The 16,785-nt window shown below is 26.4% G+C and overlaps 3 protein-coding genes across 8 annotated transcripts in view; 2 read left to right on the top strand and 1 right to left on the bottom strand.

Annotated features, from left to right (window-relative positions):
- Positions 1-3,519, bottom strand: part of LOC126901613 (facilitated trehalose transporter Tret1-like) — a 28,102-nt gene extending 24,583 nt beyond the window's left edge. Inside the window, exons 1-7 of one of the 4 annotated variants that reach the window (XM_050678218.1) lie at positions 3,312-3,519; positions 2,047-2,405; positions 1,705-1,983; positions 1,328-1,636; positions 1,130-1,238; positions 586-890; positions 49-209 (exon numbers count right to left, since the gene is read on the bottom strand). In XM_050678218.1, the coding sequence (XP_050534175.1) occupies positions 165-209; positions 586-890; positions 1,130-1,238; positions 1,328-1,636; positions 1,705-1,983; positions 2,047-2,405; positions 3,312-3,444 (1,539 nt within the window). In that variant the 5' untranslated portion in view covers positions 3,445-3,519 and the 3' untranslated portion in view covers positions 49-164. Of the gene's footprint in view, positions 1-48; positions 210-585; positions 891-1,129; positions 1,239-1,327; positions 1,637-1,704; positions 1,984-2,046; positions 2,406-3,311 lie in introns of those variants that run through there. The other 3 variants (XM_050678221.1, XM_050678217.1, XM_050678219.1) reach the window with 3 other exon arrangements.
- Positions 3,520-6,486: 2,967 nt separating this feature from the next.
- On the top strand, positions 6,487-10,269 carry LOC126901621 (facilitated trehalose transporter Tret1-like). The gene is made up of 6 exons (XM_050678238.1): positions 6,487-6,567; positions 7,358-7,716; positions 7,781-8,059; positions 9,128-9,436; positions 9,505-9,613; positions 9,683-10,269. Exons 1-6 carry the CDS (start codon positions 6,507-6,509, stop codon positions 9,967-9,969), a joined length of 1,404 nt encoding a protein of 467 aa, XP_050534195.1. The 5' UTR covers positions 6,487-6,506; the 3' UTR covers positions 9,970-10,269.
- A 5,266-nt stretch (positions 10,270-15,535) lies between these two features.
- The window catches only part of LOC126901636 (PSME3-interacting protein), a 34,384-nt gene continuing 33,134 nt past the window's right edge, over positions 15,536-16,785 (top strand). For all 3 annotated transcript variants that reach the window (XR_007703073.1, XM_050678264.1, XM_050678263.1), the window contains exons 1-2: positions 15,536-15,816; positions 15,886-15,984. Coding sequence is in view for 2 of the 3 variants with exons in the window: in XM_050678264.1 (XP_050534221.1) it covers positions 15,720-15,816; positions 15,886-15,984 (196 nt within the window). In the remaining variant the exon portion in view is untranslated. The remainder of the gene's footprint in view (positions 15,817-15,885; positions 15,985-16,785) is intronic.

Genomic DNA, 16,785 nt, shown 5'->3' with positions numbered 1-16,785 from the left:
CAAGAAAGTTCAATTGAATTAAATTTTTAAAAAAAAAGTACTCATCCATAAAACGTATTTTATAGGTAATTTATTTTCTAAAAATAGATAAATAACGAAAGGTTTTGAATCTGTCCTGGAAGTATGTACAGATATATGTGGTACTACGAATAACATAGCTTGCATTACTCTGCTTGGCCCAATAAATTAATTCTTGTGAGATAATCTGTCTGTTAGTACATAATTTGAACATACATAAAAAAATATAAATATTTTACATAAACTATATACATAATAGTAAACTTATATTCAATATTAAATAATTATCACTTAAATTAGTTACTTTTGATAATTCGTCATCCCAGAATAAAAAGGCTTCAAAAAAAAAAAAAAAATTGACAGAATAAATTTTTATACTTTTTATAATTTAATTTTTTGGGTCACCAAAAGAAGTATTAGAAAAATTTAAAAACCAAAATGATTTTTTTTTTTAGATTTAATTCTGAATATTCCTGTCAACTGTTTTAGTCTTGCATAAATAAATGACGAATACACCTTTATATTCTAAAGTAACGAAATAAAACATAAGAATACTTAAAATTATACTTTATCTATAACATTATCATTGGTCGATCGTTTAGTTCTTTCATGCAACATGTCTTGAATTTCTTGTAGTGTCTTGCCTTCTGTATCTGGTAATACAAATACTGTGAAAATTAAAGCAACGATGCAAAACGAGCCAAAAAGCCAAAAAACATAATCCATTCCGAAAACTTCAATCATCGTGTCAAAATTTATGCTCAGTAAAAATCCTAACGATGCGCAAACACAAGCTGTTATAGATGTTGCAACAGATTTTAGATTTGCAGGAAACACTTCTCCCATAATTGCCCATGGTAACGGACCATAACCTGTAAAAAAAAATTGAATCTTCATTTGAATTTTAACATTAAAAATATTATGCTTCTAAATTAAAGTAAATTTTAATTAAAGTATATTCCTCAACAAAATAAAGGAAACATATTAGGGGAAAGGTCTATCTACCAATAAATTTTGAAAAAAACATTGTAAATATTGCAAAGAAAATACAATTTATCGTAAAATCAACTTATATATTTTTTTAAATTATGATTTTGCAAAAATATCTTACCGACATAAAATGTTATGATGTAGGTGACTAAACTAGTAATAGGTAACCATTGTAAAGTGGATTGATCCATTCCTAATTTTGGACAAAAAAAGTAAAATCCAATTGCAACCTTCAGAGTAGTAAAATATTTGATTAAATACATGGAAGAATTGAATAACTTGTGTATGTAAAATAATTTCAATTTTAAATTGTACTAACTTCTGAAAAAAACATGCCAATAGCAGATATATTAAGCATTTTTTTCATTGACATGTAATTGGCCATCGTTGGTGTAAAACTACAAGTAACTAACATTACTACGCCAAAAATGATTGTGCAAGTACTTGCAGTTAAATTTGTATTTGCAGCTTTGAAAATATTTTCAGTATAGAGTATAATAATATTTATACCACTCATTTGCTGTAATACCACCATTGATAAAGAAATCATTATTGCTTTGATGTTGCCTTTATTGGCAAACAACTCAAAAAAACCTGATTTTTGTTTTTTAGCTTCTTCTATAGATAACTAAAATAAAATGTGTGTTACAAATAATATAACAAAATTATAGTGCATGTAAAAGGCGTATAACGTACTATTATTTCTTGGAGTTCTTTTGCTATTGCCGATTCCTGAGAAGTCCCTCGGAACCAACATAAAGCTCTTGAGGCTTCTTCTTCTCTACCCGGCTTATTTAAAATTGAATGTGGGGAATCTGGCATCCACATAAACGTAACAAAACATAAAACTGGTGTAATCAAAGATACCAATGCTAATGTTAGGTATGATGTGTACGGTCCTACAGTGTACTCTATTAGGAAACCACAACATAGAAAGAATTGCATAAGTGTACCAAGCGAACTCCTCAAATTGGGCTAATTACAAAATAAATAACAAAAAGTTTTTATACAAAATAGTCATAATAATTATGAAATTACTGTAGAGATTTCGGCGATGTAAGTTGGGACGGCTGTGAAAATTAAACCAACACTAACACCCAATATAAACCTAGCCAGGCATAAAATATTTAGTTTAGGAATAAAACCTATTACGATCCATGCAATAATAGACAAAATCATGCTGAATAGAACAGTATTTTTTCGCCCCAGTTTATCCAGTATAAATCCAGAAAGTATTGGTCCAACAGCAGCTCCTAATGTTACTAGGGAACTGACCCAAGTAGCTTCTTCTTTAGTGATTACCAAAGAAATACTTGGATCACCTCCGTTAACTAATTTTATCAACGTTGGCGATGACCACGTCGAAGCACATCCTGCTGCCATAGCTCCAAGGTTTGCTGAAATAAGTATAATAGACTAGACTCATTTAATGACAAATCATAAATACTTTAACTGAAAAAACAATTTCAAGATAATTTAACTACCCTAGTAACATTATTTGTTGGCTGTTCAAAACCAAACAAGTTTAAAAATATTTATAAAAACTTATAAACCAAGTGTTTAGTTGTTTATTACGTAAATTGAGGTCAGATGTTTTTAAAAATGTTTGCTTAGATATTTTACGGGTTAAATTTTTTTCTGTTCAATAATGTTAAATTCATTTACAAAAATTAAAAAAAAAAGTGGCAACAGACATAAAAAAAAAAAAAACACATCATGGTAAAATTAATACCTTCTCAGCTTCGCATCGAAGCTAAAATAGTAATATTTTTTTAAATTGTATATATCCATTGATAGTAACAAGTCTATTAAATTTGTATTATAGATACGTTTTGATTATTATTAGCAAAATTAATGTGAAATATAATTTTAATATAACCTATATTTGTTGAGTTGAGTTGTATAAAAACTTTTTCGTTTGTAAGGGGTAGTAAAATTTTTTTTCGATGTAAATATATATCTCCCCTAAAAGTAAAACTCAAGCTACTATACTTTTATGTTAGGCGTCCCTATAAAAAGCCGAACCTGAATACATGCCTCAATCGCCCCACCCATACATTTAAATTATTAGCTTTCACTATAATTCTTATATGCAATATTCTTAAAACTGTAAAATATAATTTTTTTTATTTATAACTTAAGTTTATGTTTATAAATTGTCAACTATGTAAATTGTCAATTTTTTTTAACAAATTTTAACTTTTGTAACTTAATAATAAATTAGAATGTATGTTTTCCCGTCAAACTTACACACATTTATATAAAAATTTTAAAGAGGATATAAATAATTTGTAAGTATCAACCTGTCATTGCAGCGAGGTACAAATTGATCGACGAGCCTTCTGACTGCTGAGACCTTTCAGTGGATTGCTTCATGGCAGCTAAATTTTGTGGCTTTTTGCTGTTTGACATTATAGATCGGTTGTCGTGTTTCATATGACTCGCAAGCGAAAGACTGACTTTGTCACCTACTCACAGTGCTGCCCCTTCTTTCATAATTATTTCTGATATTTTAAAAAAATGTATAACGATATGAAGGATGCAAAATTATTTGGGTAAACATTTCCTATCATTTTCTCATTTAATGCATAATTAAGATACATTTTTGTTTCAAGTATTATGATTAAGTCGTACGAAAATATTTGATAAAACCACCTGATTAAACAGTTTCAAAAACATTGTTATTCTATAAGTGGTATCAATTAGTTAAGTTTGTATTTTAGATAAGGAATTATTAATGACAACATTGTAAGATTTTCATTAATGAATAATATTATTTAGTTCTTTGATTGAATATACCGTTTGATATTGAGACAGTAATAAATCATAGTAAAAAGCATTATTATTTTGCAATTTGATAATAAAAAGAAAATATAAAAAATAGAATTCATTTGTATACAAATACAGTAAAAGTTGACTTATTCAGAAATAATTTTATTTAGAATAAAAATTTGTCGTATTTTGTTTTTAAAAATTAGCTATATCATGACATCTACCTCTAGATAAAATTTTACTTTTACCCTCTAAATTATTTTTAACTGCCTTGAAATAACTTCTTTGATTTGTAATAAATGTTTATACAAATGTTGTTGGCAGACATAATATAGTAGTTATAATGTTAATAGGCTCACAAAAAAAAATTATATTCTTATGATTTTATAATTAGTTAACTTACAGCACAATAACGCGAGATAACGTTCAAAAAGTTGTTAACGTTACAATATTATGAAAGTAAAAATTGTATAGTTCAATATAAATAGTATAGTTTCTATTTAAAAAATTATATTGTACAGAGATTTACCAACCAGCTTATTGAATTCATCTTTATAAAGAAGAACTTATTTACATATATCTATGTGCATTAATTGTTCTAAGCTCTCGGACTTCACAGCCACGATAGATACTCGATGCTCAACAATTAACCAAAATTAGATTTGAAAATAAGCTTTAAACAAAAGTTGTTGGTAGACACAATGTAGTAGTTATAATATTAATAGGCTCACAAAAAAAATTATATTCTTATGAATTTATAATAAGTTAACTTACAGCACAATAAAGCGAGATAACGATCAATATAAACTTAATTTTAGTTGTTCAAGAGTTTATTATTTACATTTTAAATTAAAAATTTTATTCAGTATAAGTTTAACGTAATAAGTCATTAATGCCTAGCCTTGGATTTAATTATCATTGGTATTTCATATATTTAAAAATTACCATAACATATTACGGTTTCAGTAGATATTTAGTACAATACAATTAGTTTTTTAAGATAGAGATTAATTAAATATTTATTATGTTTAATAAATTCCTAATATTAATGAGAAAAAGTTGTTAACGTTCAATATTATGAAAGTAAAAATTGTATAGTTCAACATAAATAGTGAAGTTTTTATTTAATAAACTATATTCTACAAGAATTTACCAACCAGCTTATTTAATTCCTATCTATAAAAAAGAACTTATTTACTTATATCTACGTGCTTTTATTGTTCTTAACTCTCAGACTTCAAAACCACGATAGATCCTCGATGCTTAAGAATTGACCAAAATTCCCTAACATCTAGACTTGGTGAATATACCACTTCATATTATTCTTATTTTGATTATTACAAACCCGATAAAATGTATGTAATGTTGTTTATAATTTATTATTGCCTATATTATTATATTTATATGTTCTATTTTTTTAATAAGCAAAATATCTAAGGTTTATTAGCAGTGATTAGTAAGAAATTTTTCCCACAATAAATTTGAGCAAAAAATTTCAAGGGGTATTAAATACAAACTGTCTTGGAGCGTTGAAACCATTATTACGTCATAGTGTCTATCAAAATTCTTATTGGAATAAGGATTAAATATACTTTGTACAATGATTTAGAATTTGGTTCATTTTAATGAAATTTAAATTTTCTGTATTGAAAATTATGATAAAAGAACAATAAAGAAGTTAAGGAACAATACAATTTTATAATTGATTAAACTTTTTTGGACATTTGTAATTAAGAAGATATAAAATTGACCTATTGAAAACTGAATTTTTTTTGCTCATAAAGCGTTAGTTAATATAAGATTAAAATTAAATTAATTAAAAAACTAAATAGCATTGTTATTTATAAACGTCTTTAAACTTAAATAGCCATCACTAAAATTACTTCAGTTTTATAATTATTATAAAACTGAAGTTTACAATTATTGTAAATGTAAAGACACTCATGTTTTTTGTAAAAAACGATTAATATATTTTTATTATTTAGATACTATTTTTTAAATAGTAACTATGGAAATCACAACAATTAATGAATTTTAAAATATATTATTCTCTATGTATATTTTTTATTCTTTATTTAATAACAAAAATATATAATGATGATTCAGAATCATTGTTTCTTCACTTTAAGAAGGTATTGTTTTTTTTAGTTAAATAGTTATCATTAATATTTATTCCATTCTATTAAATACTTACTAATGGCTTGAAAAAGAAACTACATACAAAAATAGATTTTAATTTTTTTTTTAAGGCAAAAGTAACAAATATATCATTTTGAAAATTAAATAGAATAGAAGCTGCTATACAAAAGTCATTTATTGAAGATTTTAAAATTGGACCAAAAACTTTTTTGAATTCCTTAAAAAAAATTGAATGGTTAATAATAACTTTAATCAAGTATTTATTAAAATATAACTTGATCATGTGTAATTAAATTATTATCTTAAAAAATTAAAAATGAATTCTTCTAATTTGAAATATTTAGCACAATATCATGATATTGGACAACCATTAAAAATAGAAAATATTTTCACCGTTTATGTAAACATAAATCCTCTAATTTTACTTAATTGATAGATTAATCTTCAAATATTATGTTTATGATCATTTATGACTTAAAAATAAAATTATGATAAATATTATCTGAAGGATGATTTATCTTTTGAATAATTTTTGTTATTGTAATCTATAGAAAAATATTTATTAGATCAATATTTGCAACATATCTATGACCTCAGACGTGGAAGAATCCCATAGTACGTTAAATCTTTATCTTGCAGCTTGCACGGGTAAGATAATAAAATCTTAATTTATGACTAATTTAATTGTTTCAAAAGCATTTTAATTAATTAACAAATTTATTAAAAAACAGATAAAATTATTTTCGAATACCTTAAACAATATAATTATAACAAAATAGTCTTTTAAAAAAAAAATCAAAATCCGTTTCAGATTATAACTAAGTTATTTTTGTAACAAGGTAATATTCTCAAGAGACTCTTCATAGTCACGAGAATATTTTTCTGTAGATTATTGTGGTATAATATATTCTTCAATAATATATATAACAAAATAATTTCTCTATGAATATTAAATTAAACTTTAAATTTTTTGAAAAAGATTAATTAATTATTTTATTAAATTATCAATAACTTACACAGATTATTATAATATGGTTGCGCATATCCTTGCCTTTATGATTTTTAATACTTTAACATTTTAAGTTTCCAAAACAGTTATCCGACTCGTGGGATTTTACAAAACGAGTAATATCAAATTAATTTTAGTTGATAAAAAGGTGGACAAGAACTGTTTATGCACTCAGACTTGAGTGTCTATTGTGCGCATATTCTACCAAATTATATTAATTTAGTTTTTTTACATAAGTGTCCATTTAAATATTTTTGCAACTATTTGTATACCTAATAATAATATCCTATTATAAATGTTTTTGTAGATTCCCGCTTTATCTATTTTCGCTATATATTAATTCAATTACTTTTAAGATTTATTTTGAAGATGATTTTATTAATTAAGTATAGTTGTACCTATATTTAATTAATTAATTCGTTTTATTAGTAAATATTGGTGCATTTGCTGTTGGATGTGCAATAACTTGGTCATCGCCTACCATATTTAAGTTAAAAAATGGTGATTTGAGCGCTAATGGGTTGTCTATTACTGATACTGAAGGTGCATGGATTGCATCATTGATTGCTCTAGGTGCAGCCATTGGACCTTTAATAGCCAGATTCTTAGTTGACAGAATTGGTCGAAAACGCACAATATTATTTGCAATATCTTTACTTACTATTTCATGGTTAATTATTGGATTGTTTCCGAAAGTTTTACCCATCTATTTAGCCAGAGTTTTGGCAGGGATATCTGTGGGTTTAGTGTATACAGTAAATCCACTTTATATAGCAGAAATATCAGAGGTTAGATATATACTATCATATTCTTTAAAAACTTTCTATAATATTAATTTTTTTACGTATTAAGCCAAGATACAGGAGTTCATTAGGGACTTTGATGCAGTTTTTCTTGTGTACTGGTTTTTTAGTTGAATACGTAGTCGGCCCACACACCACATATTCTGGACTGGTATTGGTATCTATAGGTCCGTCGATACTCTGTCTTTGTTCTTTCATATTGATGCCAGAAACACCACAATTCCTATTAAAACAACCAAATAGTGAAAAAAAAGCATTGGAATCATTAAGTTGGCTACGTGGTCATCCTAGAGATGATATTGTTAAGAAAGAGCTTAATGAATTGAAGGTGGTAGCAGTAATAATAAAGATAAACATGTATTTAAAAAAAAAATCATATATAAAATATTATTGATTCCTCCGGCAACCGTTCGTTGCATTTGTCGACCGAAAAAAATGACAATTTAAACTAATTCAAATTTCAAAGTTATTTTTCTTGACTTAAAAAAAGCAAAAAAATTTAAATAAGTTTAACTTTCTATGCTTTGTCAATTATATTTATATAATATTTATAAAAATCTGTGTACTCCCCTTGTAAGGTATTTTAAAGTAAATTAAATGCCAACCTAGAATTTTATTATAAATACAGCATTTTTTTTAATAAGGCGACTATTTTCACTATAAAGAAAATTCAGAGGTCAAATTTTTATTTTTCAAAGTAAAGTATATTACATAAGCTTTAATTTAAGGTGTATGTAAAAGTGTTAGTATTTATGGATCATTTTAAAAAGTTAAGTTGAAAACGTTTATTTTTTGTGAAAAAGTTGTCATTTTGAAACCCTTTCTATGGGCAGGTAAAGTGACAAATGTTCACAAATATATATCAAATGAAAGGTAAACACTTTAGGTATCAATATAAAAATTATATTGATTTGTTCATTTTTAAAAAAGTTATTTCAGTAAGAAAAAAAATTGAAAAAATGTCGAAAATTACTAATTTTTAAAATTGTAATTTTTTTGGAAATTTTCCTCATTTACGGGAAACGAGGGAATTTTTTTCAATTTTCGAGCGTAATGTCTTCGACTCGATACGATTTGTGATCTTTTGATGTGTCGTTGAAAAAATTTGGTTTGGTGAGAACTGAGAAAAAGTGGCAACAGACATAAAAAAATATAAAAAAACACATCATAGTGAAATTAATACTTTCTAAGCTTCGCATCGAATTTAAAATGAATGGTCAAAATATAACATAAATCTATCACTTTGTACATGTTAATAAAACTCTCCTTCTTTTTCTTCTTTCTCCTCGCCTTAATCCCAACTACTTGGGGTCGGGATAATAAAACAATTATAAATAATGTATTTATAATGTTATATAATAATATACTTATATAGAATATATATTATGTATTCTAGATATTATTAGGTGAAAATGTGAAACAAAAAACAGGGATAAAAGAACTGTTTGGAAGTAGAGGAAACATCAAAGCTTTATTGATATCCTGTATCATGGTAGGCTTTCAGCAAGTGAGTGGTATTAATGTGGTATTGTTCTACAGTGAATCAATATTCAAAAGTACAGGGTCAAATATTTCATCTAGCACAAGTTCTATTATTGTTGGATCTGTTATGGTTTTAGCAGCTAGTATAACTCCACCATTTACTAAAATATATGGTATGAAAGTATTATTGTATATATCAACAATAGGAATGACGATCACTTTGGTATAAATTTTATATCATAAGCTAAGTTGTAAATTAATCATTTTTATAATATGTTTACTTTATTGAAGAGTGCGTTAGGATTTTACTTTTTTCTACAAAGCTTAGGACATAACATGATATCACTGAGTTGGTTACCAATCACTTGTCTAGTGCTCTACATAATAACTTATTGTTTTGGTAAAATTCAATTGCTAAATAATTTAATAATTTGAAAATTTTAATGCAAACATTTTTTATGATTATTAGGTATAGGACCTTTACCTTGGGCTATAATGGGTGAAATGTTTCCAGCCAACTTGAAAGCAATTGCTTCAGCTTTAACAACAAGCTTTTGTTGGATATTAGGATTTATTCTGACTAATAGGTTCATGATATTATGTGATACCATTGGACAACATTTTACATTTTGGATTTTTTCTGGTTTTTGTATACTAGCATTTTTATTTTCTAAGTATTTATTACCTAACACAGAAGGAATGACACTACAAGAGATTCAAGATATGTTACATAGTCGAATAACTACACAAAATTGAATTAATTTTAATAAAAAATTTTAAATGATTTCAGTTTAAATTGTCAGTATTTATAGAAAATTCATTGGCATATATTATATAAAAAAAATTTATTTTAATACAACAGCATTTTAAAATTGTACTAAAAATAAGTTTAAAAATGATTTAAAGATGTCTTAAGACTTAATCAAAAATTTGAAGTCAAAACCAGTGATATAGCCAAGGGAGTGCTAAAAGGTCTTTAATTTAGTAATACTGTCCCTCTTGTATTCTTAAATTTATATTTAAAAATTGATATTAGATATGAAATCAGTAATCTTTTTTTTTCTTCCACGACCGGCATTATTGTGGGCCGCCCCGAAATTGCCGTGAGGCATTACTTCAGGGTGATCAGCAAACTTTAAAACTTAAAGATTTTTTGTCTTAAATCAGGAGATATTAATTTGTTAACACAAGCCATTTGATTGCAAACCTCTATGCGTTATAGCTAAGAGTTTACGCAGGAATATATGTTTTATATCCAAAATATTTTTTAATACTTTTTTAATAATAGTAATAAAAACAAAAAATTGGATTCATTTTGATCACCCTGAAATTTTTTTTCTATTATGGTATTGAAAAACACAAAATATCACTTAAACTTAGTATTATGTAACATTAGGGTGGTTCTTAAAATTAATGTAGTAAAATTTAAAAATTATACAATCTCAATTAGTTTCAACACTTATAAAAATGAGTTACGCAATGTTTCAGGTAAATCAGAAAAGATTAACCCGTGCCACATAAGGCCTAAAGTTTGAAAACTCAAAAATTTTGTAACTATACATTTTTCATTGTTTTTTTAGTTCAACACATGAAATAATGGATTCACAACAAAATTGTAAGAACAAAAGTTGTTTAAATAATATTTTATACAAATTATATTCTGAACAATCTTTTGATTTACTTATTATTTATGTATAAAAAGTCAATATATAGATAATTTTGTTGTTAAAAACTCACAAAATAAAATGAATGTTAGTTGTAGTTTTTCAACTCGTGGTAATTTTCGTAATTTATCATAACAGCAATGTATAATCTTGAATAGACTTTTATTAAACCATCAAGTCACAATTTATTACAAGAATGACTAAAAAGACGATAAAGTCTTTATCAAAACCCATTACTAATATTTGTCCTAACTATACATTTTTCAGGTTATTGTTTTCATTAGTTCTACTGCACCCGTATGATCATTTTTAGATTGTACACATTTTAGTGTTTACAATAATTTTGATATTTTAACATTTTTTTAATACATATTAAAATGGCTTCATGGAAAACTTTACGAAAAGATACATTTATATTTTTGATTGGTTTCCCGTCAAACCAAATTATTGGTAGTAAATTACCGTCAATAAGACAAGTAATATCAGTTTTTTTTTTTTAATATTCGTCATGTTAACCTGAGCATACTCGAAAGCTCTAAACTGACAATAAAAGAGGTAAGTATTTTTTGACAAAAAGCGCGTATACCTATCATATAACAGTATTGCATAAAAAAACTTCAAAAATATTACGAGAATGGAGAAATTTACAAAAACTGCAATACAGAAAATCTGACACTCAAGCAAATAAAATGAAGAATTTAGTTCAAAACTAAATGATTTGTTTGACATTGTTCAAGTTGATGCCCTTAATTTAATGTCATTACAAGAAGATAGAGATTATTTATTAATGCAAAGACAAAAAAGACGTCCTGGTATTATGTTAGGAATTGATTTCAATATTACACAAAAATAAAAAAGAGCCAATCAAAGGTTAAAGATGTCCGAAAAAAGACGTAAAAGAAGTTATGACGAGATACAGTCATTGAGTAAGTCTAATGTTGTTTTAGAATTATTATTTAATAATTAAGTATGTATGAGGTGTGACAATAAAATAACGAGACTTTTTTAATAAAAGTTACTTATTTTAAACATTTTACAATTTAATGATTGTCACTTTCAAAGTATTTTTCCTCAGCATCAACACAATGTTGTCAATCGCTTTCAGTTAGTCCTTTTAGAAGTTCTGCCGTTTTCATTTTTACGTCATCAACCGTTTAAAAAGGAACCCCTTTTAATAAACTTTTAATTTTTGGGAATAAGAAAAAGTCACAAGGAGCAAGGTCTGGCGAGTACGGGAGGTGTTGAAGTATAGAAATATTTTTTTCAGTTAAAAAACTTTGAATTGAAAATGCTCTGTGAACTGTAGTATTGTCTTAGTGAAGAACCCAGCCATTCTTCCACAGATCTGGTCGCTTTTTTCTAACACGTTCTTTTAATTTAATTAATACCTCTTTATAATAATATTGGTTGACAGTTTGCCCACTAGGAACCCATTCAACAAAAATTATTCCCTTAATGTCAAAGAAAACAATGAACATTGCTTTGAATTTCGACTGCTCATTCGTGCTTTCTTCATTCTTGGGGAAGTTGGTGTCTTCCAATGCAGGGATTGCCTTTTAGTTTTAGGAATATATGTAAAAATCCACGTTTCATCACACGTAATGATATTATTTATAAAAGATGGATCATCTTTGATGATTTTTAAGGTGTCAGAACAAATTTCTTTTCGATTGAATTTTTGATCAATCGTCAAATTTTTAAGGACCATTTTAGCATACACTTTTTTCATATTTAAATTTTCAACTAAAATTTTACGAAAACTTTCTCTATTAATATTTACCATCTCTGCTACAGCTTCAACACTTAATCGATGATCATGTCGAATAATTTTGTCGATTTTTTCAACGTTTTCGTTTGTTGAACATGTGGTAGGACGTCCAGAACGATCATCGTCTTCCACGTCCTCTTTTCCATTGCAAAACCGTTTGTGCCATTCAAAAACGCGTGCTCTTTATAAACATTCTTCACCATAAACTTCACATAACATACGAAATGATTCCGCGGCAGTTTTTTTTTAATTTAACAAGAAATTTAATGTTAACACGTTGTTCGATTTTTATAACTAACATTTTTCGATAGTATAGTCGAATTCGCACTAATAATAATGTTACTAACGTATAAGAAAATTAACCGATTTCATCAGTGTTTATAGTACTTTTAGATAAGTGTTTCCTAATCATATTTCAATAATAGTTTTATAGATAACGTTAATAGTTTAGGTTATATTTAGAAAGTCTAGTTATTTTATTGTCACACCTCGTATTTCAGATGCGCAAGCAGAAATGTGCTCATCATCAGAGTCTGACGTTGCTAAAGATGATTTTAACAAGCCTGGACCGTCTAAAATGTACGTTAAACAACTAACTAGAGGAAGTATTGATGTTATTACGCCAAAACTGCAGCTGCACTCGATAAATGCAAAATTAGTGATAGAGATGCAGTTCATACATTAATTTCAACAGCAGAGGCATTAGGTGAGGACGTTGAAAAATTAATGATAAATAGATTTTCAAATCGAAACTCACGTATACGTTTCCGTAAAGAACGCGCTGAAAAAATCCGTAATAATTATTTGGTAACTATTAAAGATTCCGTTGTCATTCATTGGAATGGTAAACTTTTACCTTCATTAACAGGACAAAAAAGTGTTGATCAACTTCCCATTATTACTTTATGTAATGGTGAGAGTCAATTACTAGGAGTTCCAGCAATTGATACGGGAACAGGGGTTGATCAGCCTGATGCTGTTTTTCATTTACTTATTGATTAGTGTATTACAGAAAATGTACAGGCTTTTTGCTGTGATACTCCGGCTTCAAATATGGGTAAATTGAAAGGTACTTGCATGTTATTAGAAAATTACTTAGAACTTAATATTTTGTACTTACCATGTCGATTCCACATCTACGAGCTAATATTAAAATGTGTTTTTGAAGTTAAATTATATCTAACATCTGGTCCTGATGTACCAATATTTAAACGGTTTCAACACTATTGGAGGAATTTAGATACTAACAAATTTGAGCCAGGTATAATGAACGACATTGTAAAAAAATATTAAATGATGTATTTACTATCTTCGCAAATAACTATTTGCTTATCAAACAACCCAGAGAAGATTACAGAGAGTTTTTAGAACTAACAATTATTTTTCTTGGTGGAGTTCCCCTAAGGTGAGTTTCCTTTAGAGTTCCGGGAGCTATCCATCATTCTAGATGGATGGCAAAAGCTTTATATTGCTTAAAAATATTTATATTGCGAAACCAATTTAATTTAACCCAAAAAGAAGAAATGTCAATAGCTAGCATTTGTATATTTGTTATTAGATTATACGTAAGAGCTTGGTTTAGTGCACCACTTGCTTCTAATGTACCATACCAAGATTTAAATTTTTTAAAACATTTGGTAAATTATCAGTCAATAGATAAAAATATATCAGAAGTTACAATTAAAAAAATGTGTGGTCATTTATAGTATCTATCGCCAGAGAATACGGTATTATCACTTTTTGATACTAATGTTCCATTTGATACAAAGAGCAAAATTATAGCTGCTCTAAAAATTTATACAGATGATGATGTACCAAAAAAATATTTATTGAATACAAAAGAAGCTACTGGAATATTAAATAAAAATTTTGAAGATTTGATTTGTGGAAAATCAATGCAATTTTTCAAACGTTTTAATATAGATACCAGTTTTCTAACCATTGACCCATCATTATGGAGCACTGATGAAAATTTCAAGATATTAATAGACCTTATTAATAGCATTAATGTAGTAAATGATAAAACAGATAAGGGTGTTAAACTAATGGAGGAGTTTAATACGACAATAACAAACGATGAAAAACAAAAACAATATTTGCTTCAAGTAGTAAATGATTACCGCAGTAAATATCCAGATTTCAAAAAGAGTACTCTATTAGATAACTAGTCGAATGATTAATTTTTAGTTTTTATGTTTGATGTGTTTTTGTAAATTTTTAAAATTTTTTTTCTTATAAAATTAATACTGACTACACTTTATTTTGTGAGTTTTTAACAACAAAATTATATATATATTGACTTTTCATACATAAATAATAAGTAAATCAAAAGATTGTTCAGAATATAATTTGTATAAAATATTATTTAAACAACTTTTGTTCTTACAATTTTGTTGTGAATCCATTATTTCACGCGTTGAACTAAAAAAACAATGAAAAATGTACAGTTATCCAACATTTTTGAGTTTTCAAACTTTAGGCCTTATGTGGCACGGGTTAATCTTTTCTGATTTACTTGAAACATTGCGTACCTCATTTTTATAAGTATTGGAATTAATTTTGATTGTATAATTTTAGAAAAGTTAAGTTTTTAAAATGATCCCTATTCACTAAAACCACCCTAATGTAACATACTATAAAATTTTAGAATAATATTATTTTAATACATTATTATTTTTTTAATGATTCTAGTAATAAAAATTATTAAGATATGAAATTTACAAATAAATTTATATCTTAAACATTTAACATTTAACAGTTATAGCAATATCAAGATTACGTAATGAAAGTATTTTATTTCATTTTCTATTCCACTTCTTATTAAATATCTGTTTTTAAAAATATTCTCGCTTATCACTATTTTGTGATATATACTCTTATCACAAATTACAACTCAAATTTTAAATCATTGCTTATTTTCTTATTGTGGCCTTCAATAACAATTGTTAACACTACATTAAAAACAACTTACTATATCAAAGATTTTATTTAATAATACCAGTAGAGTAACGTGGAAAAGGATATTATTTGAGTGAAATAATTGTTTTAATTGTCTAAATTATAATATATATATCATGAGTTCGGGGTTTGTTTCTGAAACAGAGTTAGCTGAACGAAGACGAGTTCGACAGGAGGAATGGGAAAAAGTTAGAACTGCTGAGCAGCCTTTAGGTAACGAAGTATTAAATAATTTTGCCACATTTAATTACAAATTATATATAATCGTCATGATATTTATAGAGGCGCCTGAAGAGCAGTATGACCATCGATCATTATTTGATAGACTAGAAGAACAACGAAGAAAAAAAGAGTATGAATATGAAGAAACACATAAACTCAGTAAGTAATTTTTGAAAAAAAAAAACTGAAACAAAAAAATGGAAAAAATAATTATACAGAGTAATACAAATCTGATAAGACACTCATTTTCTCAGAAACTATTGAAAATTTAAATTTTTTGCAAAAAGAAAAAATTTCAAGTTCAAAAAACTACAATAATATGTATTTAACTTTTTTTTCATCTCTTCAGGAATACAAATCCTTATTTATAAATTTCTTAAATGGTAGCCTCTAACTTTAACTTTATGATATAATAAAAAAAAATTTATAAACTACTTTGTTACAATTTTTTCACCTGATAAACCATTTGAGTTTTACAAATTGTTTAAAGATCTCGATGTCAGTTAAAAATTCATTATTGATTTGATTTTATATTGCTGGTGGCAGCAATTACCTATTTTGATAGTGACAATATATTATTGTTATCTCTCATTTAGATAAACACTGTGGGAAATATTTCTTGATAACTACCATAATAATTTATTGGGATCATAACATATTATTGCCACCAAGGTGGCAGCAATAATACTGGTATTATAAAACCAAATAAATAATGAAATATTATTTGACGTCTAAATCTTCAAACAATCTGTAAAACTCAAATGGTTGATAGGATGAATAAAATTGTAACAATAAAGTTGTTTGTAAATTTTTACAATTCAGAAATTTATAAATAAGGATTTGTATTCCTGAAGGGATGAAAAAAAGTTAAATACATATTATTTTAGTTTTTTGAACTTGATATTTTTTCTCTTTGCAAAAATTTAAAATTTTTAATAGTTTCTGAGAAAATGAGTTAAC

The sequence above is a fragment of the Daktulosphaira vitifoliae genome, unplaced genomic scaffold, assembly GCF_025091365.1.
Source record: "Daktulosphaira vitifoliae isolate Bord-2020 unplaced genomic scaffold, ASM2509136v1 Scaffold_3, whole genome shotgun sequence".
Lineage (NCBI taxonomy): Eukaryota > Metazoa > Arthropoda > Insecta > Hemiptera > Phylloxeridae > Daktulosphaira > Daktulosphaira vitifoliae.
Note: the sequence above shows the minus strand (reverse complement) of the source record. Positions and strands in the feature narration are given on the sequence as shown.

Bases quoted from the DNA above. Each gene is read 5' to 3' on its own strand.
- LOC126901621 (XM_050678238.1), top strand. From the start codon at position 6,507: ATGACCTCAGACGTGGAAGAATCCCATAGTACGTTAAATCTTTATCTT. The intron at 8,060-9,127 runs GTGGTAGCAGTA...TATGTATTCTAG, and splicing joins AAGAGCTTAATGAATTGAAG to ATATTATTAGGTGAAAATGT. The intron at 9,614-9,682 runs GTAAAATTCAAT...TATGATTATTAG, and splicing joins CATAATAACTTATTGTTTTG to GTATAGGACCTTTACCTTGG.